Source organism: Equus caballus, chromosome 5 (genome assembly GCF_041296265.1).
Source record: "Equus caballus isolate H_3958 breed thoroughbred chromosome 5, TB-T2T, whole genome shotgun sequence".
Classification (NCBI taxonomy): domain Eukaryota; kingdom Metazoa; phylum Chordata; class Mammalia; order Perissodactyla; family Equidae; genus Equus; species Equus caballus.
In genome coordinates, this window is record NC_091688.1 from 104,020,217 (window position 1) to 104,046,803 (window position 26,587).

At 44.2% G+C, this 26,587-nt stretch overlaps 1 protein-coding gene across 25 annotated transcripts in view; it reads right to left on the reverse strand.

Annotated features, from left to right (window-relative positions):
* The window catches only part of NFIA (nuclear factor I A), a 520,959-nt gene that overhangs the window by 84,011 nt on the left and 410,361 nt on the right, over positions 1 to 26,587 (reverse strand). For all 25 annotated transcript variants that reach the window (XR_011438921.1, XR_011438924.1, XR_011438925.1 and 22 more), the window contains 2 exons: positions 15,385 to 15,502; positions 9,343 to 9,470 (listed from right to left, as the gene is read on the reverse strand). Coding sequence is in view for 17 of the 25 variants with exons in the window: in XM_070267567.1 (XP_070123668.1) it covers positions 9,343 to 9,470; positions 15,385 to 15,502 (246 nt within the window). In the remaining 8 variants the exon portion in view is untranslated. The remainder of the gene's footprint in view (positions 1 to 9,342; positions 9,471 to 15,384; positions 15,503 to 26,587) is intronic.

Genomic DNA, 26,587 nt, shown 5'->3' on the forward strand with positions numbered 1-26,587 from the left:
GACGAGCAGGACAGCAGTCACATGTGCACGCCGCGTCAGAAACTGCTGCACAGAAGAGCAAGGAGCTCCTGCCTCTGGATCTGTGAGGCCTGAGGATTTCCTTTTTCCCTCTCCCCCATTCCCCATATAAAGGCCCTTATTCTGTAGTATTAAAAAACTACTTTATTAAAAACATTGATGACCAAAAGAAGATAGAACTCTATTCCTATATAAATGGATGGTGTTATACTCAATTAATCATCAGTATGTAGGAAAAATACAGAAGCATTTAAGAGAGGGAAATAAGTCTGCAAATAGTATTTAGTAATCTGTATCATGTTTTACAATTTAATTGTACAAATTTAAGTTACAAATTAAATGTATTTGTACATACACCAATACACATGTGTGTTTACACAAACGTTTACACACACACATACTTCTCAGAACAACGGATGGCCATACTAAGTGCTCAATAAACACTGTCACGCATAAAACACTTCTATATCCAAATTTCAGCACATTCCAACAACAAAACATAAGTAAATTTACCTTTTATTGTTAATCAAATTGTGGTATTACTTGAGTCTATGAAATAATCTACATTGTGCTCATAGAATAGAACAGGGGTAGTAAGAACACTAAAGCAGTATTTTTTTGTTTGCCTTAGGGGTTAAAACTACCTTCTGTTTGAGTTCTAAATATTTATTTTATTAATTAATTTTTTGGGTGAGGAAGACTGTCCCTGAGCTAACATCTGTGCTGATCCTCCTGTTTTGTATGTAGGTCACCACAGCACGGCTTGATGAGTGGTGTGTAGGTCCACACCTGGGATCTGAACCTGCAAACCGCAGGTCACAGAAGTGGAGTGCACCACCATGCCACCGGGCTGGCCCCGGAGTTCTAAATATTTAATAATATTTCTTAGGTCAATAAAACTCGTTAGATACAGGAAAATCAACATAGGAAACTCTGATCAATCCATCTATCTATTAATCTATCTATCTGTATCTTTCGTTTCTCCTCTTCCAACTATACTTTCTGGTTATTTTTCCCTTTGGTGAACTTAGTCTCAATTCAGAACAACTTTGTTTCCTCCAAGAAATATCTGCTTAGGTTCTGCCCAGTTTCATTACCCACAAGTAGAACCCGTCTGTTTCGGGAAGATTTCAACCTGGGGTGCAGAGATGTGCCTCTTGTGGGAGCAGGACGGCACTGCCTCGTGCACTTCCGGAGAGCTTCGTGGCACGTGGTATGCTGCACACTTTATAGAGATGACAGACAGGCTCTGACATGATGAGGGGGAGGAAAGAGGGGCGCGCACTCACTGACGCTCCTGTAACAGCAGAACTGCCGATGTGCCAGCACTCTCACCCAGTTCCAGTGGAGGACTGCGGTCTCGGGCCAAGAGCAAGCTCCTCCCCGCACACCTCCTAGCACACTCTCGACCCGCACCACAGCCCTGGGAACTTGTCCCACCAGCTCCCCTCCCGCCTTCACTGGGCTGTAAGCTCTTCCAGGGCGAGGTCTGTCTTGATTACTTAGTATTCTTCACTCTATCATCCTGCACAGTGCTCTGCATATAATAGATGCAGATATGTACGTACGTTTTCAATTTAATTTCATCGTATCTTAAACTCATACAGCACTTCAGTTTTCAAAGTATTTACCAAAAAAAAAAGCGTACATAGTATTCATATGAAGCTCTGTGGTTACTAAGTGTGCTTGGCATACAGTAAAAGCACTGCATGTCCAGTGCCAGCCAGCGCCTGCACATAGTTAGTGCTTAATAAATAGTGGCTCTTGTTTTATCATCTCATTTGATCTTTTCCCAGCTATGAGTTCGGAAGGTTAGGCTGTTTTATTATCGCTAATGTTTACATATGAGGAAATGAAAATTCAGAGTAGCAGTTTGCTAAAAATCCCAGACTTGTTCATGGTGGAATACAAGAAGTGCAGACTTTTGATCATTAATGTGTACTTTTCCCTCTTTATAATACATCCCTTTTCTCTCTCCCCAGTAAGCCTATGAAGGTTGTTGTGGCTGGAATGAAATTGGCCCTAAAGTTCCTTCTTACAACATGCTGAATAAGGCTCCTGATGGGCCAGCACTTCGCTACCTGAGCCGCTGTGCTGTGCTGACGATGGGGACAGGAGAGGGTGGGAGGAGGATTTCCAAATAAACCCACAGTACAAGCTACATCTCTTCCTTCCTTCCTTCTAGAATACTTAAACATTCCCATTTTCAAACATGAAATTAAAAATTTGGAGATTTGGGTAATTTATTCAATCAGACAAGACCAGCTGAAATGCAGCATCTGTTTTCCTGGGAGCTTCTGTATTCACGAAATTGTGCATCTGGGTTCCCTGATACAAGTGTAGCTGCGCGCAATCATTTAACAAATGTGTGCAGCAGTCTGCTTCCTGAGCGCCTGGCCCCCACTTGAAGGACAAGACAGGACACATGTGGGCTCCATCTTATTAGTTATTTATTTATTCAACTAATATTGGTTGAATGGATACCACAGCAGGCCTCAGTAATACAACAGTAGTTTTTTTGACCATGCTTTATCAGATATATGGCTATGACACACACACAGTGTATGTACCTGAGAAGAGTATTTCTTTTCTTCCAATAGGTAACCTTTAAGACTCCTATTTGGGCATTGAAAAAAAACAGCCTTGATAAAGAAGGCAGGCAGATTTTTGAAGTGTGGTTAGAGAGACAGTTCTGGAATACAGCTTTACTGTCATCACCCCTTATTTCGATGGATTTCTCTGATAAAGGAGGGTCACTAAGAGCAGCCTCTTGTTACTATCGGGTGTTCCGTGGTGCACCTGTCTTTAGAGAGCAGGTGCCAATACTAAAGAGATAATGCAAGACGATGTTGTCACATAAGGATGCTTCCCCACTGCTCCATAAATGCAGAAGAAAAGCCAAGACATCGATCCTATGGCAGTGTTCTGTAACAGTGACTATCCCATTACAGCAGGACACCGTGGGAGACTTAACCATTTTCCTTAATATATGCTAGTGCAGCAGAGAGTCCATGATCAATGCACTACTGTTACCAGTCTGCTGCCCTTTTACTGGCATGGATAATGGGCCTCCTCCTACATGTCTCAGCTACAAGTTTAACTTGGTAACTTCCCCCATGCTATCAATTGATGAGCAACTGCTGGCAGTCAAATGAAGACCAGCAGAGTTACAGTGACGCCAGCATGGGGTATTTAAAGCACAATAGATGAACCTAGGTCTGCAAAATTAAACTGTGCTCCTCAGAGTGGTGACACTGGACTCTGGTTCTACATGTCCTGGGCCGGTGGCTGACCAGATGTTTACAAAAATACTCTTCCTCAAGTGCCTTAAAAAATGCATTTCTTTACTTAATAATTGTGGTAAGAACAGACAGCATGCTATCACACTGCTTAATTTTGATCTTCAAAGATGAGGACTACTTAGTCTTTGGGAAGAAGTTTTTAAGAAAATAACTCCAACTAAACTCACTACTTATCAAATTTGACTTAAAATCTTTTCACTGAACTGTTTAAATTTTCTAACGTAATTGTGGCCGTTAGTAAGGTTGTACAATCACAATATAATTGAAGGCATACTATTTCTGAATATTTTTCTACAGGAGAAAATTTAAGTAAACTCTTAATCCTTGTTTTCAAACACACTACTCAATTTCAGTGAAAAGTCCTGTAATTTCACGTTTTTTCACACAAAAAACTTTTCTGCTGAAATTGATATGGATGTGCCCAGCGCAGGTGTGGTCGCAAATGGAGGAAGCCGTGTGACTGAGTGATCCGAGCAGCCCTCCGGGCCCTCAGATGAGCCAATTTTGGGGACACAGAACCTGCGAAGGTTCACAGGACAGCCACAAAGCTGCCCAGCAACTGAGGAAGAAAGACAGGAAGAACACTTAAATTCACGCATATTAGTGATTGAAAGGCTCAGAGACATCCAGCCTCGCTTTCAGGGATGTGAATGTATCTCATGTGGGTTCCAATCAAAACCCAGCTTCGTGGCCACCTTTTGAGGGAAGTGGTCCTAATTCTCCAGTCTGACTGAAAAGCTCTCCTTTCACTCCTGCACCGTTTGACCACCGTCAGCTTGGTAAGGTATGTCTCCCTCAATAACCCTAATAATATTTCACATGATTAGAGAATATTAACTTTTACAAAGGACTGGGGTATTCAAGACCTCATTTGATTGTTGTAACTTTGTGACAGAGATGGGGCAGAAAACACAGTTCCCATCTTACAGTGACCGACAATTGAGGAGATTTAATTTTATCCTTAAGGATAGGGACTTGTAACTCCTCTCTATGGCACACAGCCAGCACTCAACAAAGGTTCAATGCCTGGCTTGACTTGGAGGATGTGATGAGATGATGAGCCGTTCTACTTTGTGCAACTGGAGGAAGAGGAGAGCACTTCCTTTCTTGCAGTGAGGTATCCAAACACTGTGTGAGTCACTGCGAGAGGGCAACACCTTCTCTGATCTGTTTGAAAATAGGTTAGATTTCTTCTGTCTAGAAGCTGTTGAAGGCATTCCTACTTAAAGAAGGGCTAGGGAGCCCAGCACTGAGAGTGTAGGTGCCCCAGCCAGGACTGTGTGGGGAGCAGACACGAAGGGACAGACAGGGGAGCTGGGCGGGAGCAGTGCTCTCTCTCCCACCGCATGTGAGCGTCCCCTGGAGCTGCAGTCAGAATTCTGTTTGCATGGGTGGGCCTGAGAGGCTCCCGCCTAAGAAACTCCGAGGGACACCATGTTGCTGGTGTTGGTCTTACCTTAAGCAGCAAGGTTAGACCACACCTGACACAGACCTCCTAGTGTCTCATATGGGTGTTCTTGCACTTGTAGAAGAGAAAATTTGATATGGAAATCTGAAGATTTTCAGATGTAAATCACTGAGGTTACATAAAATGTTCTACGAAAGAGTCACTATTGGGATTCCTGATAAAGAGCTTATAGCAACAACTTATCTTTAAAAAACAAATTATCTTCAAAAACAATAAAGAATTCTTTTCTTTTTAAAAAAAAGGGTTTGATTCACTTAAAGGAACACCCTCCATGGCAAGGATATTGGTAATAAACTTTCATATACTATCCTCATCAATGCCCACTGCTGAAGCTTACGATCAATGGTTTGCTTACTACTTGTTAATAATTGGATTTGACTGAATCGCAGCCCACAGACTGAGAACACAGGAAACATCAATTCTGAGAGGACTACTGGTGGCAAATTCTGCTTTCAGGTTTATTGAAAGTGCCCCAGATTCTCTGTTTTATAGGTTTTATTCACAGATTCATTCAATCAATTAACAATTATTGAGTGCCTCTTATGTGCCAGACACTGTTATGGATGCTGGGGTACAGCAGTGGAAGAGCAGCCCGAGTCCCCTGCTCACGGAGTGTATATTCTAGAGGTAGAAGACGGACACTGACAGCAGATAGCTGTATGGAGAACAGGAAGCAGGGTTATGAACTAGAAGAAGATGGAAGAGAGTCAGCAGCTACCTTAGATCTCCGGGAGCCTCTCTGATGAGGGATTATTTGAACAAAGACCTAAATGCTGAGGGTTGTTTGATTTTATGGGCAAAAAATAATAGATATCCACTTTGCTAACAGTTAATACCATTTTCTTATATGTCGTGTCCTAGGTGTAGTTAAAAACCTGCATTCCCTCCCTGTCCAAGGCTGCATAACAAGGGTTTGGGATAAGAAAAGTGGGGGATTTTTCAGGTCTTTCTGATTAGTTACTTTTTAAAAAGTATTACTATGTTTTTAATTTCAATATAAGTCCAGGACAGGGGACCTTAAAATACAAGCATAAACATTTATGGTATAAGAGGTTACTGAGTACAGAAGACAGAAACTTAGACTCAGCAACCAGATTTAGGCCGAAGTCTGAATTCTGGATCCACAGATTTACTACCTGTGTGGCCCTGGGCAAGTCACTTGACCTTTTATAATTCTCAGTTTTCATCTCTACAGAGGCGGGGTCACTCCATCTCAAATATTTTAGAGAAGGTAATTCTTTTAGAAACCCGGCACGCAGCAGGTGCTTGAACACCTGTAACCACGCTTTTGCCATGTGTCTGAAAGCCCAGTGCAGTGTCTGGCCCAAGGCAGGTGCCGGCCTGTTGCTTTCCTCCTTACTTATCCGCATTACCAGCTTCTCCACAACTTTCCATTTGTGCAGATGAACAAGGGTTGACGCGATGTGTATTTCTGCTTGATGATTTCACAGGACTCATGTAGTCAGTGCAAGATTAGCTTCAAAGCTTCGGATCTAGCCCACTTTGGAGACAACCGGGAAGCGGAGGAGCCAATGGGCTCTGTAAGAGAGGCAGTCTGACCTTCCTTGACCAACCTCATCTTCATCTCCTTAGCTCTCCTTCGCAGATGATCAGAGCTGTGCGCTGGAAGTGGGCGAAAGCTAATGGGGACAGGACGCCACCGACAGCCCTGAGAGAGCACGTGTGTCCCTCACGTCTGGCCTGGTCTACCCCCCAGAGTCTTCCTGTGCTCAGGGAAGCTCACCTTTTCTGCAGCCTGGGCCAGGGAGTCCTGAACAGGCACTGGGGGGCAGGTAAGGAGGCCTTGCTTCCTAAGTCACATCTGAGGCATAAACAAAGCTTCCTGTGAGCTTGTTTTGGAGAACTACCCCAAATGCACGCACACAGAGGCTGCTGGTGCATCCAGACACACGTACGTCCCACCATGCTCTGAAGGCAGCTCACATGAGGGCAGCACAAACAGCCTCCTACTCGATGAACTGGACCCCAGGGGAAATGCAGGTAGGCCCAATCAATGGGGGAATAGCATGAGGGTGTTCTCTGTGCCAAAAAGGGGACTGGGCTAGATGGTAAATTCCCAAAAAGGACCATCTGGTGGCATAAATTATCCAATGGCTGGTGTGAGTTAATGACACCAAAGTCACCACAAACATGTACAACATCCTTCAGTTGAGTTTTAATGTCCTCTCAGGCCCCGTTTCAATTATGCCTTTCTATGCTGAATACAGCCAAATGTAAATTTATCCACTGACCCTCCCCAACACACATATACCATGAGCCTGCATGCTTCTGTAAGGAAACAGGGGCAGAGCAGGGAGAATGCGTCTAAGAGCACAAGGTTAACTGTGGGTGATTTTTCTATGAAATACACACACTCACATCTGTCTTCTCCCCCAAAAGGCTTCAGCTATTAAATGTTAGTTATTTAATAACTGCAAGGATATTGGCATTCAGATGCTAAGATTTATGATCAATTACGATCATAACGTGCAGACAGGAACAGGAGTTACTCTAAATAAAGGAGTCATTGGGTCAAAGATTCTACATTTAACCCCAATATGACCAAAAGAAATCTACTTAAGGACCCCAAGAGGAGTCTCCGGATGGAGAAGCTTCCTGACATCAACACACAGAGCAGCTTCAATACACACAAGATGACGTCAGTTCCAGACCCCAGCAAGGATGTGCCAAACCCATATATTGTGATTCCAACTTTCACTGAGGAAGGTGAACTGGCCAGGACTCTACTCAGCCTTTTACAAAGGGTTCAAAGAAGCCTCAGGCCTCGCAACGTCCAACAGCACGTGGGTCCTCACTGATGCTGCACCGGGGCACGCTCCCGCACAGGCCTGGACAGGGCAGCCAGTATCGCCACCCTCACTGAAGCCTGGCCTGCTCTTAGCCACATCAGGCGAACTGGCATGTACTAAGTGTGGCGTGGAGCTGACGTGCGGCCTCTGGAGGGGACCTGCCGCTAACAACCAGAAAGCAGCGGAGGCTAGTACCCACCCGCCAAGTCCCATGTCTCCTCACGACGATCCCACGTGTCTGTTTCCCACCCCCAAGCCTGGATCCCTGCAAAGCAGGACCCACAGCCCCCATCCATCCCTGAGTTTGCAGAGCCAGGCGTCGTCTCACCAGAGAATCTTCCCAAGGAAGGCTGCTGAACAAGTGAGTGAATGAATGAAGAGCGAGTGAGAGGTCAGGCAGAGGCAAAGCAGAGGGAAGTTCTGCATTTTAGTAAAGGGAGCAAGATAGAGGACTCCGCTCACCCAAGGGTGCTGAAGGTTTTATTTCGTTCTGTTCTAACTACCACTCAGTAGAACTGCCTGGGGCCAGGGATGGGGGTGGTATACATTTCTAGGAGTGTTTGCAGCTTCACCACCCCCACAATCAGGATACACAACAGTTCCATCACCCCAAAACCTCCCTGTGCCTTCCTTCATAGTCACTCCCACTGAGGAGGGGCTTTGATAGGGAGGAGAGAAAGCCGTTAAATTTGAAGACCAAGGGTTTCTTCAGAGATTTTCTTGGTGTTCCTCTGTTCTCGCAGGGAATTACTCTGAGGCATGGGTTGGGGGAGAATGGTCAGAAAACATCTGTTTCAAACTTACTCTGTGCTAGGTATAATTCTTAAATGGGTTATGTATGTTACCTCATTCAACTCTTAAGAATGTTGAAATAGCTATTTTTATCAAAAGATTATAAAAATGAGGACACAGGCTCAGAGAGGTTAGGGAATTTGCCCATAATCACACAGCTGGCAAGGGCTAGAGCCAGGATTCCACTCTGCCTGTCAGTTCCAAAGCCCACCCTCCATCCTCCATATCCATTTGACTCTACACATCGAGGAAGCGCTGGAGCAGACGGCCCCTGGCCCACGGAGGTTAGATCTTGAGAAAGGTTTCAAAAAGCTCTGCTACCAGAATGATTCATGTTACTCTCAAGACTCCACAGCCAAGACTGGATAGCCCGGGAGGCTAGACTAGCAACCATCATCTGCTTAGTTCACTAGAGACGGAAGTAGAGGCTGTTCTTCCATTTCAACAGAAAAGCATGATGACACCCGGTAACAGGAAGTAGGTTTAAGAGTCTCCTCATTTTACAAAAATCCCAGTATAAACTGTAGCACAGGCAACCTGTTCTCCTTTCTAACGTTATCAATCCAGCTGAAAAAGTTCATAGGTTTTTATTTGATTATTAAAAGATACTCCACAGAACCACTCCGAGAAAGCAGCTAACATAGAAACAGAATCGGAGGCAGATGGATGCTGGATGGCAGGAGAGAACGTGAGCACGTGAAAAACCACACACACTCCCAGCCTCCTCCTTGGCTGGCACGGCCACCTACATGGGCAGCTGCGACACATGCGCGCTCACGCTGGATGCTGCGCTGCTCTAGGCTCGCGCCCCTCCTGCCCCGCGGGTGTCAGCCTCGCGTTCGGGCCCCTGCATCTCCGCCTCGTGCCTGGTGTCCCACCCCATCTTCGCCTCACGCCCGCCCCACACACCCCACTCCTGCATCTCCACCTGGTGCCCGGTCCCCGCCCTCACCTGGCTCCACTTCGTGCCAGCCACTGGACTGGCTGCCGCTGCCCGGGGAGCGGCCCTGGCCGGTGTAGAACGGCTCCTCCCCAGGACTGTCCATTTCGTCCTCCACAGACTTGAGGCGCTTCGTGGAGCTGGAAGAACAAATGGGGAGTGTTTAAAAGCCATCCCAACCACCTTTCTCCTGGACACTGCGTCGCTGGTGGAAAGAAGTCGAGGGGGGAAGCCACTGACCACTCAGGGTACCCAGGACTCTATCCGGGCTCTTGTGCAGCCCAGCGAGTCACTGGATGTGGAACAAAGTCTTGGGGCTGTGTTGTTTCAAGTGTCCAGGTCTGACTTTTATTGTCACTCAAGTTGTTGCTGCCGCAACATCCGGTCCCTTTTCCTTTGAAGAGCTGAGGGCTGGCGCCTGCTCCTGTCTCCACCTGGAAGTGTCCGCAGCAAGGCCACATTTTGCATCTCCTCAGGCAGTGGCTGGGACGGGGCCATCGGCAATGTCCCTAGACGTCACATCAACCCTGATGGCACCCCAGAGAGGACAGAAGTCAGGGCAAACGACCCTTCAAGGAAAGCGTGGATTGCTTTTTCTTTTTGACATGTTTGTCATCTTCCACTTGGATTTGTCCATTCAAAAACTATTTGCTGACTAGACACTGGAGATAAAACTGGACACCAGAGACAAAAACACGAGGAAGGAGAGCATTTCCCTGTGAGAATGACAGACGTGCCAAAAAGAGAGGCTGGGGATTTTTATGCCCTTCCTCTTTTTATGCCTACAGAAATTACCAAAATGAAGTTTGGGATATTTTGTTTTTGGAGATTTTTTACTTTTGGAGAGGTATGGTTGAGAACTTCCCAGAATGTAGCCCATTTCCTCCAATTGCAGGACTCACTTTTTCTCCCAATTTGAGGCTTCAGGCGTGAAAAGGTAGTGAAACGGTACATATTGCTAATCTTGTTCTAATTACCTTAATTGCTAATGCCTCTAACATACCGGAATGGGTGGATTTCAGACCTGGTGGGAGTGCCTGATGGTAAATCTCTTTCTTGTGCGCCATGGTACAGAATTCCCAATATGCTCTCGTTCATCACTTACTGTGTGCCTCCTACATGCCAGCTGCTGTGCTAGATGCTGGGACACAGAGATGGGTCAGATACGGCCTCTGTCTCCAGAGAGTTCACAGTCCAGTGGACGAAGAGACAGAGGTAAACAAACTTGTGCAAAAGAGAAACATAGGTATTATGACGGAACCACATGTGGGATATAGTGGGTCAGACGAGGGAGGGAGGAAGCAATGCCAGGCCTGGGAGGTTGAGGAGGCTGCCAGGGGAGACGGTTTCAGAGCTGTCTGTAATATTGGGAGTGTCCAGGGGACAGGCAGAGAGAAGGAAAGGGCAGACATGGTCTGTGTGCAGCTGATCATCTTGGCCCCAGGACACCCTCATGATCCAAAAACTAAACGGTTAATGTCTGGTACATGAGGGGCATTCCAGGCCGAGTCTGAGCTCATGGCGGGCAGCCTGGTATGCTCATGTCACACACGTTGTCGGATGTTTTGAACACCACTCCCAGGAGGGCCGTGAGGATCAGGCAGAAACGACATCATGAGCAAAGTGTGACCCGTGCAGAGACCTGCCAGGTGTCTGGTATGAAGTTGAAGGAAGGGAACAGCTTTTGAAAAGGGGGTGGAGGTTATGGACGTCATATGTCTGGACTTTACCCGACAAGCAACGGGGACTCCCTGAAAAAGTCTAAACAGGGAGTGACATCAGAGTTGTATTTTAGGAAGGTCACTCTGGTAGCTGTGCAGGTGATGGCTTTAGAGAAGCACAGGGACAAGAGGGGATGGAACTTGGAGGCGGGAGATGGTTAAGAGGCTATTGTGTCACAATAAAAAAATGCGGAGGGCTCAATTAAGGCAAGAAATCCTAATGATCAGAGTAGGCATTCCAGTATTCTTGGCCTCTGAGTTCTACTCTCATTAGATCCAGACCACCAGAAAGCACCATCTCTGCAGCCTGCTACTCAGCAACCAAAGAGAAACCTCTAATAGCTTATTTAGTGTTCTTGGCTTGGCTTCCCTTGAAGTTGGATGAAAAACAGTCAGTTGAAGTACTGTTCTATGCTTTATGTAAAACTGAATCTACTGAAGTTCTTTATAAAAGGATATACACAAAAAATTCCTTCTAATAAATAAAACCAGAAAAAATACAGTCTCTTTGATTGAATTCTTGTTGTTTCCTTTTATGAGAATATACAGATTATATAACCTAGTGCTTCCCTTCTTGCCATGGCAGCCAGGAATCTCGGGGCGAAGTGGAAGGCCTAACTCTCGGGGCAGGTTCTTGGTACAACAGTCTCTCCTGTCTCTCCATGTGGCCCCGGCCTCTCTTTCTGTAGTTCATACTACCTGTTCTATTTTAAAGTTGAAAGCCACTTGAAATCATTTTGGAAGGTGGAAGAATACAAATCGGAAAAAAGTAAATACTTCCCTTACGTTGCCTAGCAAACAAAAGCAAGACCTGCATATTCTGATGGGACTGCGAGATCTGTGGAGAAAGGGAGTATTTTTTTTAAAAATCTCTAGTGCCCACCAGTGTCTGGCTAACAGCAGATGCTCAAAAACTGCTGAACTGAGCTATTGACTTAGGAACAGCCATATGAGTACCTACTGTGACAAGCACTTGCCCAAGCGTCATGATTCAGTGAGACCCAATTCAAAAGGCCAACTTCACTGCTTGTCATTCTCCCATTATTAATATTTTTCTGAGTTTCTAAAGCTTTTGATTTCCTTAGTCTCCTCTAAAAAATGCAAATACACCATGCAGGCATTAAATCGTACAGGTGAAGGAGTGCAGTTATTAGCTGTCACCTTTGCTTGAAGGCAAGGCCTTTCAGGGCTTGACACAGGATAAACATCTGGAGGATGGAGGAGAGAAAAAGATCCAGAGGTGAAGAAAGTTAGAAGTGCCAGGATGGACAGGTGGAGGGCTTCCCAAAGTTTACTAACTTCACAAACCTGATAGCTGGTTTATCTCAATGAAGTTTTTTTGGATAAAAAAATATATTTTATCCCAATTTTTTATACTACCCCTTCTATGATTTTGGAGATGTTTACTATGAAGGGGCACAAAACCTACAGTTAGTGCCTAACAATCTCCTTCTATTTCTTTCTCTTTATTTTTGCTTCAGGAAGATTGCTGCTGAGCTAACATCTGTGCCAATCTTTCTCTACTTTATGTGGGACACTGCCACAGCATGGCTTGCCGAGTGGTGGTAGGTCCGCGCCCAGGATCCAAACCTGCAAACCCAGGGCCACCGACGTGGAGCACGCACACACTCAACCACCATGCCACTGGGCCGGCCCCTCCTTCTATTTCTTTTAATTTATGAGTTAGTCACTGGTTTTGGTTTCTTGCTCCTGGCTCTCTCACACACTGATTCTGTTCTCCCAGAGACACCCGAGGAACATAGCCAGTGGTGAGACCCTAGACTAGAGGGGGGCAGATGTTCTTCGAAGGAGTGACACACCATCTCCTCTTGTGAGTGGAATCTTCTCGTGTTCCTAGCAATTCTACCCAGAAATTAAGGCATAACTATCACCTGCCTTCCAAATATTGGCTTAATTCCTACTATGTGCAAAGCCCAGAAGACTTACTTTATACCCATGAAACTGCAAAATGCCTCTTTGCTGAGTGTTCACAGCACCTGAAAATTCCCCTGTGTCTCCCTTACCAGTGTCTCCCATCAGTCTGTAAAGCTCCTGCCACTTAACTTTATATCCACGGGGCCTGGGACAGTATCCTCAGTACGTAATAGATGTTTCTTGCTGAAGTGGAAGAGTTAGACACTGTCTTGTAAGGGACTTACGGTCTAGATGGGGAGCAGGACATGCACATACCTCAAAGACAGCAATAATAACTCAAGGCAACAACTGCTAAGTGTCCAGGAAGAGTAGAGATGCTCGAGATTGCCTTTTGAGGGCCTCATATTCTCCTGTTCCTTACTGAAAGAGCCCCATTTCTAAGAGGACTCCGTGGTAAAACAGCATGTTATTTCAGTTCCAACGGACCTGATTTTGAATGCAGACTCTACCATTTACTAGGTCTGTGATCTTGGGCAGGTTACTTAACTTCTCTGAGCTTTGGGTTGATCCACTGTTAGATGGCAACACTGTCTATATTGTAAAATTATTGTGAAGACTAAGTTATACGTAAAACACCTAGTACGGTGCCTGTCTCAGAGCAGGTGGCCAGTTAATACTGGCACAGGAGGAACAAACAGTGATTGATTGATGAATTTTCTATATGTAAATTTGGGGTATTCTTCCGGGCACATTTTCTAACCTGTATGCAGATAATTCTGCTGAGTCTACATATTTAAAGAATAATTTTTTAAAAAAAATCATCCTAGGAAAGTCTAACGAGAGTAAAACAAACATGTTACTGAGTCATTAACTACTGATGCTGTTTATAATTAGCTCCTTATCAGTGTTAGTTATTTGCAGAACATGAGATTGACACCAGCCTTTTAAATGACATTAACCACGAGGTTTCCACTCCCAGACTCACAACAAAAGAGCTGGAGAAGTGGACAGGATGGTTGGTGAGGAGCATGCCCCCAAACCATGGATGTTTGGGACACCTGTGGTCTGTGCACAGCACACATATGACGACAGGCAGCCCGTCAACCCTACACTGAGTCACTGCCCACAGTGTTGGCAGAGCTGCTCAGGCTGGCTCAGCAGAGTCACACACAACCTCTCTTCCATCAGCAAACGGCCAAGATTCTCAACATGTGCTAATGCCAGTGTGTTCCCCAGCTTACTCTTTTATTATAAACGTACTCTGACTTGAGACTTCTCTTCCTGACGAGCTGAAGGGAGCCAAGGGGAACATCTACACCACAGGAAAGCTCACGGTGGGATTTGGTGGGGATGTTTCCTTAATCGTCTTCAAGGTATTATTAGTATTGACTAAGCTGATATTTTTTTTAAGTAATGATGGTTAAAATATATAAATTCAAGGTAAGAATGAATCTCTACCAAGGAATATCTCTGTAATCTGGCCATTGTTTTAAATCATAAAACTCCAGTACTTGCTTTAGGAGGAATACACCTTTGCCAAACATTTTTCTGCAAAGTACGCAAACATTAAAGATCATTCTGCACCATTCTTTTCTTTGTCATCACAGTCCAGTGCTAAAGCCAATCTGTAAAAGAGTACCGTGGCTTTAATGCCTAATCCCTTTCCCTTGGGTGCAGGATATCTGGAGACAACAGGGTCTTGCAAAACGCTTCACTGTGACTTTGGCTTTGTGACCTCCAGGGGTTCCAGAACCTGGCCTGGTTATCTGCTATGCTCTCCAGCTTTATTTTCTTTAAGGTCTCCGAGTGCAATGGGGTTTATGATCTGGCCTCACCCTGATATCGGATTGCATTCACTTTTATAAGCTCACATCAAGATATCAAATAGGTTTCATCTCTTAGGGCAACTCCAGCAGAATGGATTTTGAGACTTTTGAAGGCTCAGCAGGAAATAGAGCTGTAATGTCATTGTTGAGCTGGGACTGGTGTCACCAGTGTCAATTTTTCTGCCAAACAAGCCAAAACACACACCCTTTCCCCTGCTCAGGTCTTGTCCTGCATTTCCTGGGCACACGCGATGGGTCACCCATCCTCCTGCACATCTTTCCTCAGTCTTCACCGCCCGAGGACCCCTTCCTTGTCCTCTCCATCTTGCCAGCCCAGAAAACATCTACAGCTGAGCAGTCATCTCTTTTCGGATAAGGACTTCTTTATTTTTAGCCTATGCCACACTATTTAGCTCACTGTTTTTACTGTTGGGTGAAGATACATTTATTTATTTCTGCTGCATGGGTATTTACTTCTTTCCCAGTGAGACTGAAAGCCTGTGGGGCTGAACCTACCTCTCTAGCATCTTCTGCTACCACAGGCACATTGCTAACTGCCTAGCAGGCCCAGAGTTAACACCCAGGGCGTAGCTATGAGGCAGGACCTCTGTAAGAGCCGCCAATCAGATTACCTGGTAGAGGACGTGCTGGGTAAAGACCTCCTCATGGCTCCTGGACTCATGCTATAGTATGAAGAACTTTCCAAATCTGACAGAGAGAAATTTGGGCCAGTTCCTGCAGCTATTGGTGCTAGAATAAAAAGAAAAAGAAAAAGGAAACATCAGTTAAATTCTGTGAATAAAAGATCAACAAGAGCATATTTCAGTGTTGCATTTGACACATTTTATTTTCAAATTTATATGGTAAGTTTATCCAAAATAATGAGTAATGAACTCTGATCTCAAAAGAGGTTAACAATAAAGATCGTCTACACCGGAAGGCTTATTTATCCTAGTGTACCTTTCGTCTTTCCTCTTTGTGAAACGGTAAATTGTCACCAAAGTTGCAACATTCCTGGATGCTTTTAACAAAAATACCTCCATTTTTTGGTATGAAACTTCTCTTGAATGACCAGTCGAAACATTCCGTGGGCTTTTCTACCTTGGTCTGATGCTGATAGAGTCCACTCATGTGTATTTTGGAATTAGAACTGCAGATTAATCTTTCATGTGTGATTTGTCCTTACTCTGAGTCTCCTCAGCACCCTGCTTACACATTTAATTTAATCTTTGTCCCAGCTTCTAATTTAAGGCAGGTCCTGAGCCATCATTTTTGTAAATAAAGTTTTACTGGAACACAGCCACACCCACTCATTTACATATTGTCTGTTTCCACACTAGACAGCAAAGATAAGTAGCTGCAACGAGACCATATGGCTCACAAAGCAGAAAACATTTATATAGAAGAATCTGCCATCTGATTTAAGGGATTGTTAAGGATAATTCTGACTATGTGTGATTTTCAGAGCTGACCTCTGTGTGAGATGTAATTCCCTATATTTTTCCTGTCCTGGAACCTCAAGATGTCTTGTTTACAGTAGTAGCTTTAATAAATATTTTTTTAATGAATAAATAAATAACATCTTATAAAACTGTGTAAAATTAGTGGTACAACTATATTAATGCAAATAATCTCTTCTCTTGAAAGATTATGCAAAAGTGGGAGTAACAGACGCATATATCCCGTGTTGAGGGAATGGTTTGAGAGTTAAGCCCATATAAACGGATATATAAATAAATAAAGTAGAGGCTAATATTCATAAAAAGAAAGGATAGTTAGGAATCTCACGAACCAGGGACTTTCATTCTTTCAACACATGATTACTGAGTCTGCTCTTGCCAAGAGCTGTGCTGAGTGAGGAAGGCCCTTGGATGGAAGACCCTGACTCAGCTCCAGAGGGTGAGGCTGGCAGGTTAATTTCCACACAGTCTGATGAGCCCTTTGCTAGAGTTATTCCTACACTGACGGGGCTGCACAGAAGGGGCATCTAACCCCACTGAGGGTAAGCAGTCAAAGGAGTAAAAGGGCCTCAGAAAATGTGACGCCCAGAAGAATGTTAGAAGCACAAGCAGGAATCACTCAACGGAGAGGGAACAGCATTGACAAGGTAAGAGAAGAGCAAACGCACACTGGATTTCTGATAACTTTGTACAATGTAGTACACAACACATGGGGAAAGGGAGAGTTAGGTAGGTCACGAACAGTCTGTAGGTTTCTCGAAGGCACATGAATTTGAGTCCAGCAGACTTCCAAGTTTACAGGCAATTACAGCACTTACCACGCTCCACTATAACTGGGGACTGTTGGGTTATACTGCCAGCCTCTCATACGATCCCTGACACAGGGAGGCAGGTAGCAAGCACTGGTCAAATGGAAGTGATTGTTGTCAAAAGAGAACCAACAAAGTGTGGAAAGGCTACCATCAAATCTGTTTCTAACCTAGAAACATTACCCAGTCCTGAGGGTGGGTATGGGTGGTGGGCAGCTGAAGAATATAATCAGCAAACCAGAGAGGCCAGTGGAGTCACCAAAATAAGGCAAATGGGGGTATGGTCTAAACTCGAGGAATGGAGAGGAGGCTGATATAAGGGATTTAGGATTTAGGATCAAGAAAATTGGTTGTGGGGCTGGCCCCGGGGCCGAGTGGTTAAGTTCGCGCGCTCTGCTGCAGGTGGCCCAGTGTTTCGTTGGTTTGAATCCTGGGCACGGACATGGCACTGCTCATCAAACCACGCTGAGGCAGTGTCCCCCATGCCCCAACTAGAAGGACCCACAGAGAAGAATACACAACTATGTACCGGGGGGCTTTGGGGAGAAAAAGGGAAAAAAATAAAATTAAAAAAAAAAAAGAAGGGGCTGGCCCCGTGGCCGAGTGGTTAAGTTCGCGCGCTCTGCTGCAGGCGGCCCAGTGTTTCATCAGTTCAAATCCTGGGCGCGGACATGGCACTGCTCATCAGACCACGCTGAGGCAGCGTCCCATATGCCACAACTAGAAGAACCCACAACGAAGAATACACAACTATGTACCGGGGGGCTTTGGGGAGAAAAAGGAAAAAATAAAATCTTTAAAAAAAAAAAAAAGAAAACTGGTTGACTTCCTGAGTGTGGTAATAATGGCAATGGGGAACATGGGGGAGACTCCCATAATCACTGGTGGGGAAACCCGGTGAACCAGGGTGCTGTAATAAAATTACGGAATCAAGGAATGGGGAGTGGTTACAATGATTGCTTAGAATACACAGTTAGTTATCTGATTAATAGCAGTGTCTAAACCTTAAGCATAACTGTCATTATATAAAAACGGTCACCACTAGGAAATGGAAAACCCTGATATTCACATATACTTTTTGAAATTCAAACACATCTCTCAATGACAGGCTTCAATGGAGGAAGGGCCTTTGTTTAGTTCAAAAATGAATGGTTAGGTTTCACAATAAGTGTAAACAGAGCTCTAATTAATAATTTTGCTGGTCATTCCCTAATTTGCTTTCTATATTAAATTTATTTGCATAATTTCCCCTTTTATTTCATAATGTTTTATGTATGAAATAGGCCATGGAGGGAGGAGATGACTCCAATGGGGGCCTCTATTGGCCAGCATTGCTTTTAGTAACCTGGCAGCTAAGAGGTGCTTATTAATGTTTGTGCCTCACAGAGCTCAGAGACGCACATCTCTCATTAACTAAAGAAGTGGGAGGAAGCTGGTCAGTGTCGGGCGCGTTTAGATTTTCTTCACAGATTTCAGGATGGGGTTGAGGCCTCGCTGGATGGAGCAGCTGCTTCATTCCTAAGCTCGAGGAAACCGCATGAGCCCTACTCCCTCCCTCTTGGCAGGAAAGACAGAGCAAGGTGTGAGCGTGAGGAGCGGCTGGACAGAGCAGAGAAGTCTGGGGCCCTCAACCTAGTGGTGAGCATCCAGCTGTACTTAGATTTAACATGCCATCTACCACATTCTACCCCAGAAAAATGTCTTTTACCCTGATTATCTTTTTAAAATGTCAAGGGAGCTGGAATAGGTGAAGGAAGCAAAATACATGCATAAATATGGTGTGCCCACCTCTTAATCTCAGAGAGATTAATAAAATGATTAAGCCTACAGAAATGTCCTTAACCTCCCTGTGCATTTACTTCCTGGGGCCTCTTAGTGACTGTATTTGTCACCCAGCAAACAACAGCAGCTGGCCTCGCAGCATTGGGACACTTCCCAGGTGTCTACTGGACGTCTGGTGACTAACTGTAGGGCTTGACAAACTGGTGATGTGTGTCCTGAGTTTTCTAACATCAGTAAATTTCTGAAATGAGAATGAGTTTCACAAGCTGTGCTAATAAGGCACAGACTCAAACTCTGCCTTCTTCAAGAGTCTTGAAGCAAACCCCAGTCCTGTGCATGTCACAAGAACATCGGCTAACTGGAAAGGGTTCTGACATGGCCAAAGAGACAGGCTCCTGCCTGTGGGTGGGGTTGTTGTCAGTGTCCCACCACAGGGTAGGTGTCCCAGGGTCTCTGATCTGGAGAGCTCACAGGTGACCAGGAACTCGGGAGGTGGCTTTCTGAGTCCCTAAGGAGCTGTGTTGCAATCAGCACTTTCTTTACTAGACCTAATTTAATTCTCAACACAACCTTTTTAGGAAAGTACATTTCTAGATGAGGAGAAATAAGCCTGGAATGAGGTGAAGTCACTTGCCCTGGAGAACAGAAAGGCAAGAAAGAGGAAGAGGCAGGATTAAAGTTTGAGGACATCTGGCCAGAAATCTGTGCTTTTCCTATCACACCACCCTACTCTCCTCTATGATATGCGCCTTAAACTTGAGATGATAAAAAGGTTTACAACCTAAGGAAATGAAAAAATAACACCTGAATACCTAATGCAATGCTGAATGTGCTAAATCTCACAGGAGAAATGCAAACAACGTGTCAGGGAAGTTCAAAGGAGTAATAGATCACATTGGCTTGTGGGATCCAAAAAAGGGCTGATTCCAGGGAGAGGCGGCACTTAACCAAGCCTTCAGGGATGGCTAGGATTTGGAGAGGCAGAGAAGAGACAGGGGAGTGTTTCCAGGCGAATGACAGCATGTGCACAGGTCTGGAGGCAGGAAGTGAAGCGAGTGACTCATGGGGTCCAGGACAGTTTCTGAGTAGGGCAGTGGTAACTGCTGCATCTGTGGACCATCAACGTGATGACAGCATCGGAATGCCCGGGGGGGACCGCGACTCTGGAGCGGGGATCAGTCAGCAGGCTGATCAGGAGTCCTGGCAAGAGGGGATGGAGGCCTAAACGATGCAGTGAAAACAGAACTGTCACGATGGTTATACGTCACCTCTTATAGGGGAGCAAACAGGTATGAAAGACATGCTTCCCATTATGCACGACAAAAGAGCATAAATAAGCAAATGGTGACATCATTCTGACCAATATACAATACCAAAAAGACATATACAACAAAATGAACTTCTTAGCCAATAATGGTACTGTGTCATTTTTGCAAATTAGGGAACTAAACATCGCCAAGGGTTAACGACTTGTCCAATGTCTGCCTAGGACGTCAGGCTGGGCATCTGACACTCACAGCTAACCGCCTTCCGGCGTGTGACAGATTACGGAGCCACTGCCAATCACATGCGGGCATGATTGGCCTGGACCAACCACAGCACTTCCTGTCTGCTCCATATATTGTAAAACCTGATTTGTTCCATTTGTACTTGACTGTAGGCTTTATCATTCTTTATTTATCTCATAGCTAACATCTTCCACCCAACTAAACTGAGTGCATTTTGAGCACCGTAAAGAAAGACATCCCAGGGCACAGAAAAAGTGCTGGTCTAGGCCTGGGAGAGGTGGAGTCCCAGCCCTGCCAACAACTACCTATGTACCTTGGATCTCATAATTCTAACAATTATTGTAAAATGAAAACTCACCGCCACTGCTATGGCCATCACCATGACAATAAGAAGGACTAACATTTATTAACCATTGTTTATGGGCCAGACACTGGGCTAAGAGCATTAGTACATCATCCCATTAAATCCTCACACCGCCACTAGGAAGGAACTGTGGCATGAAGAGGTTAAGTAACTTTCCTAGGTTATGAGGTCACAGGGTTATGCCAGATGACATTTAATCCCACACGTCCTACAGCCTCTTTTGTGTTCCTAAACAGCTCACCACAGATTTGTATACACAGCTGATGATCAATAAATATGCTCTGAATTAACGAGAGTAAATAATTACCCTCTCCATTTATCCCCCTCAAACTTTAAGCAATGCAGAATGAAACTTGGAAATCTAGAAATATTCTTAAGCAGTACTGCAATTACTCTAACATGAAATATTTGTGGATTTTGTTCCACTGAGGAGTTTTCCTCAAAAGGTTAACTTTTTGGAATTGTCCCTTCAGATGTTATTCCTCAGTCATGCATCCCCCACCCCCTTCTTTCCTGTCGTGAGTAGAATGCAGTCTTTGTGTCATTTCTCAATAAATGGTTTGCTATTAAGGAATCATTATAGTAATGTGGACCATTGGAAGCAAGGGGTTACTTTAGTAGCTGACCCTCTTAATGACCTGCTCCTCTGCACACATTAGTAGTCGGATAAGGGTGTAGCTCCCAACCTCCGCCATCCACCAGACACAGTCTGCTCAGGCTGGCAGATTTTGTTAGAAAGAGAGGGTGATGGAAAAAAGAATTCTATCCAACTTGTCAAGCTACTCTGCCCGGGAGATGACAGCGCACTGAGTTTACAGCTTGATCAACAAGAATCAGCAGGGAGCAGTGACTGAATGACCAGTGCGGCCAGCCTATTGCTAATGGCACATATCCTCTGAGAGACTGCATTCTGTGGAATTCAACAAATCATCATGGAGCGTTTCTGATGCACAGGCGCTGTTCCAGATGCTTGAGATCCACCAGTGGACGAGATGTATAAAAGCCGCCGCTCTTGTGGGGTTTACAGTTTAGTGATTAAGAATCATAGTCGTCCCTTCCTGAAATCTGCATGGCTACTAAACAACAAGGCACGATGATCAATAAGCAACCCCCCAAAAAGACTATCAGATTTAGCACTCAATTTCTAACTTACAAAATAACTACTGAAAAAAAGAGCGGTGTATTTCCCTCCAGATTCCATAATCTAATGTACTCACTGAGACTTGGGAACGTGCCCTTTAAGCCTCCAGGGGAGAAAAGTCCAACAGCGGCACACGTTTCTACGGGCCCAGGACAACTTCGTGTTGTTCTGCATTCTAGTGGCAAAGATCTTGCAAGAAAGTCCATATCACTCACACAAAAGGAGTGAAAATGGGAAAATACTTGTTCTTTCTATCAAAGGCACCGTTGTAAAATGCACAATGCTATGAAAACACAAGCAAATCTGGAATCATCGTTAAAGGGAATTAACTTGGAAAGTAATTTATGGCAAGAAAATTCAGCTCCTTTGTTATCTTCCTTTTACTGTAATATGCTTCCTGAACACTGCCTATAAGAGAGGACTTTTAGAAAGAAAAAGTAAGTATAGTAAAATTAACTCATTTTATCAATTTGTGCTCTCGGCCAGCGTTTCCTGACTATGGCTGTGAGGGGCTGGAAAACTGATGAATCTGCGTGGGAAAAGAAACCTGGGTCCATCACCTCTGTAAGAGGTACCAGGACACTGGCTACTGTCGTTCAGACGTCCTGCAGACAGCTGACCACTTCGATGTGAGCAGTTCTGGGTCAGAAAAACGACCACACTGCAGTCAGTCTGAAGTGAATGGAAATCAGTCATAAAGGTACTTTTTCTGCAGCTTCTACGCCACAATCTTCAGCAGCAACCTGACCAAGCAGATTTCTGATCTGTAAACCGTATACTGATCTTGTTCTATCCTTCCTTTCTAAACAATCTGACCAAAGGCAGGTCGGAGGCATGGCCTTCTAGAATGGAGCATAAAGAAAGGCACTGAGCTATACGAGGACTTCCCTCTCTGTGAAAATGAACTTCCCTGCTATCGTAAGATTTAAGCAACGCCAAGGGAGCATTAAGTGCCGAAAGCCTGCAGAATGTTTTAACTCCATCAAAGGCATCTGTTAACACAGAGCACTGTTTTTCACACATCCACATTTTGTGGACATAAGTTAAGGAATATGTGTGTTTGTGGTGGAAGGGGAAGTAAACAGAGGAATTTTCATTTCTAAAAAAAGTTTTCCTCTTACTAAAATAGGGCTAATTCACTGATGATCTCTTCCCTTCCTACTCTGAATCATGAAGACGGTTTACCTTTGATAGATAATTATTGCGAGTTCCACTTGTAAATTATGTGTATGCAGGCACTCTATTACCATACAGAAAGCTCACTCTTGAACTTCAAGAAACTTAGCAATCTACTCTGCAAAGAAGAAACTGTCTCCTACTTATTTCTGTATTCTCCTCAGCACACAAGGCAGCATGCTTCAGATATTACACATGCCACAAATGTTTATTCAACTGAATTAAAATTATGTGAACATGTTAATGAAAAATAGCTAAGACCTAATATTTATCAAGCATTTATTATGTGCCAGGCTGGTATATTAGGTCTTTTACCTGAATTATCTCATTTCATCCTTGCAGTATCCCAAGGGGACATGTATTTGTATTATTCTATTTACAAATGAGAAAATTACCTGTAAGGGGTCTGAACCCAGATATCCCTAGACACCTGCCCAAAGAAGCAGAGGATAACTTACATTTCTAGTCTCCCTTCTATCACTCCTCATCACTCACTGGGGAGATGAGTTCAACAAGATGTAAATAAAAAATAATTATCACTATCACTTGAATGGCAAAACTTCCATCTCATCATCCTCCGTCTCACTTCTTTGTGTTTAGAGTTCTGAGTGTCAGTCAGAGCTGGAGGGCCTTATGCGTGGTCCAGGAGAGCGATGCACGGCACATCAGCAATGCTGGCTGATCTCCTGCATTAGTGGTTTCTTCCTTTGGGACTGAAATTGACATTCTGCCCCTTAGAGTACCATCTCATCTTAGCTTTTGGTTGAGGTCAGGTATGTACTCATTCAGTGTCTGATACGGCCTCAGCCATGGGATAGAGTCTTCTCTGACGGGGGATGGATTTGATGGCCTAAGAGATTTGATCACCACAACGATGTATAAACCAGGGAAGGGCTTCTAAACAAGCCCCTTAACCAAGAGAGCATGGGGATTGTCTGACCATTAGCTATTAGGAAACCAAACTCTATCAACAGTCCCATCCCAATAACCTACAAATCTAGTTGTCTACAGTAACAGTTCTCAATATTTTCACCAAGAACTCTTTTTTTTTCCCTCTTCCATCTATTGAAAAATCCTGGATGTTAATATGCATTCATATCAACCATATACTGGATTAACTCAGTTCCAGTATTTGACCTAATGCAGGGCTTTGCTTAGTGTGGACTCCACTCGTCTCATCTAGACATGTCTACAGGGTCACCAACGACAGTCTTTCTAACCGGCAAGAGTTAGCTAGGATGGTTAGGATGACATATTCCAGGCCAAATCTCAATGATATCTGTGGTCTTATGGCGGGGTGCTATAGGATTTCTTTCAGGCTTTTGGAAATCCCAAAAGTGCCTTTTAGTTCCCCAACGTCACCTATTGGATATGAACATCTGCTCTTAAAAAAATTGAGGCTTATGAGTGCATAAGTAAAGGTACTAAAAACCACGCTGTCAGTAATGACCTCCAGCACGCTCCTGTTACTCACACAGAACGTTTATGTCCACAATGTAAGAGAAAGCAAAATTTTCAAATACTGTAGAACTAAGTACTACTTTAAAAATTCTGATAAAAATAACCAGGGTGTGGCTAGCCACAGAAACAGCTGTTAATGTGTCAGTGTTAGGTTGAGAATTCTAAAACACCTTGCTATCTATTAGATGTTCTGGAAGAGAAATTTCCAGAATAATGCAGAAGCAGAGGCTTTGGCTAAAAAATTTAGAAATAAGAGTTTTCTGGCTTCCTAAAGCCAGACGGATTAAAACTCGCACTGGCATGCACTTATTCCATCAGAATTATTAACTCGGAAGGGGTCACTAGAATGGTCCTTCTAATAAACTGACTTTGAGAACAGTGAGTTCTAAAATCGGCCCTTCTTAATTTATACACCCACACACGCATTCCTAATAAATCTGACGCTCACGGGCCAGCTCCAGGATCAGCTCTGAGTACACAGCGACAGACAGGGACGAGGTTCTGTTAAGCAATAATCACTGTGGTCAACACTGCTGAGCATCTGCCCCACGCCACACACTGGATGTTGTCTCACTTAATCCACAGGGCGCTTCTGAGAGGTATTACTATTTCCAGTGCTCAGACAGGCCCAGTACAAAGTTGGCATTTAATAAATATTTGTTGATTGAATAAATGATTGTTACCTATGAGAAGAACAACACAGCTAAGAGGGGTTGAATATTGCCCAAAGTCACATAGTTAGTATGTGGCAGAGCCAAATCCCCAACTCTGTATCCTGCACTATTTTATGATACCGTGCTGCCATCTTGCATATAGATTTTATATAATATATTATACATAGGAAGTATAACCAACAAATTACCCAGAAAAGATGAGAAATAGATGAACATATGAATAGAGATCATGATAAATTAGTATGTACATCAAGGTGTTTTGTGTTCTGCATCTCCAAGTCAATTCTTTACGGTGTGGTTTTTAGTAAACCTTTATGTATGCACTCACAAGCCTCAATTTTTTTAAGAGCAGACATTCATATCTAATAGGTAACACTGGGGAACTAAAGAATGTTCACAGTCTGGTAAATTTAGCAAGAGCTTCAGCTAAGAAGAGAGAACAAAAGGCCCTCAACCCTGCCCTAAGAACTCTCTCCGCCGGCTCTGGCCAGGAAGGCTGCAGGGGATGAGTGCACAGAAGGGACTTGCCTTCTAGCAAGGCGCTGACTGATGGGCCTGCCGATGTCAGAAGCTTGTTCTTTCCAGTTACGATTTCAGCCCACGTGGTGGTCATAACCCACTGCCAGGGCACACCTCAGAGAAGATACAGGCACATTTCAACTTGTAGCTAAGGATGGGGACACCGCTCACTTTATGAGGAGAGTAGGCTGGGACCCCACACTGTGCGCTGGGACTCAGAAGGACGAATAGCTTGACGAAAATTTCTCTCACTGCCAGTCTACTACTGCATTTGCTGCCAGCTTTGCTGCCCAAATATTCACCCCAAATACGTCAAGAGAATTAAAAGAAAAAAATCACACAACAAAACATCCTTCTGAACTAATTCAATTTCAGTATTTGTTTTGAAAATTTATTGAGTTAGAGTAGAGGAAACCCACTAAATTAAGCCAGCCAGTCTGATATTTTTCTCCCGAAGAGTATGGCAATATTTATTATTCTCTCTCTCTATGAGGGATTGATTAAAACTAGAAAATGAAACATTTCCAATGTCACAATACATTTAGAGTAAGGTGGCTTAGAGAGGAAAAGTGAAAAAACATATGGGGCCAATCAGTATTTCCTATTCCATAACTTAACAGATTTTCTTTAAAAACTGCATTTTTGGCACTAGGCATTACCATTTTTTAAAGGGACTCCCACGGTTCTGTCTGCTGCACACCATACTCTCACTCTGGAAGAAGTGCCACTGACTTCACAGATAGAAATGTGTGATGTTCACTTTAGAATTACTAGTGGAGCCACTATTGACCATCTAATTATGCCGAGTTCCATTTATAAACATAGCCAACCACTAAGTTTATGGAGACTTTTTGTGCTGCTTTAATAGGATATTGATCGAGAGCGCAGTTTGAGTAGAGCGCCATTGGATTCTGTAATGGCAGGCGAGAGGCAAGGTCATA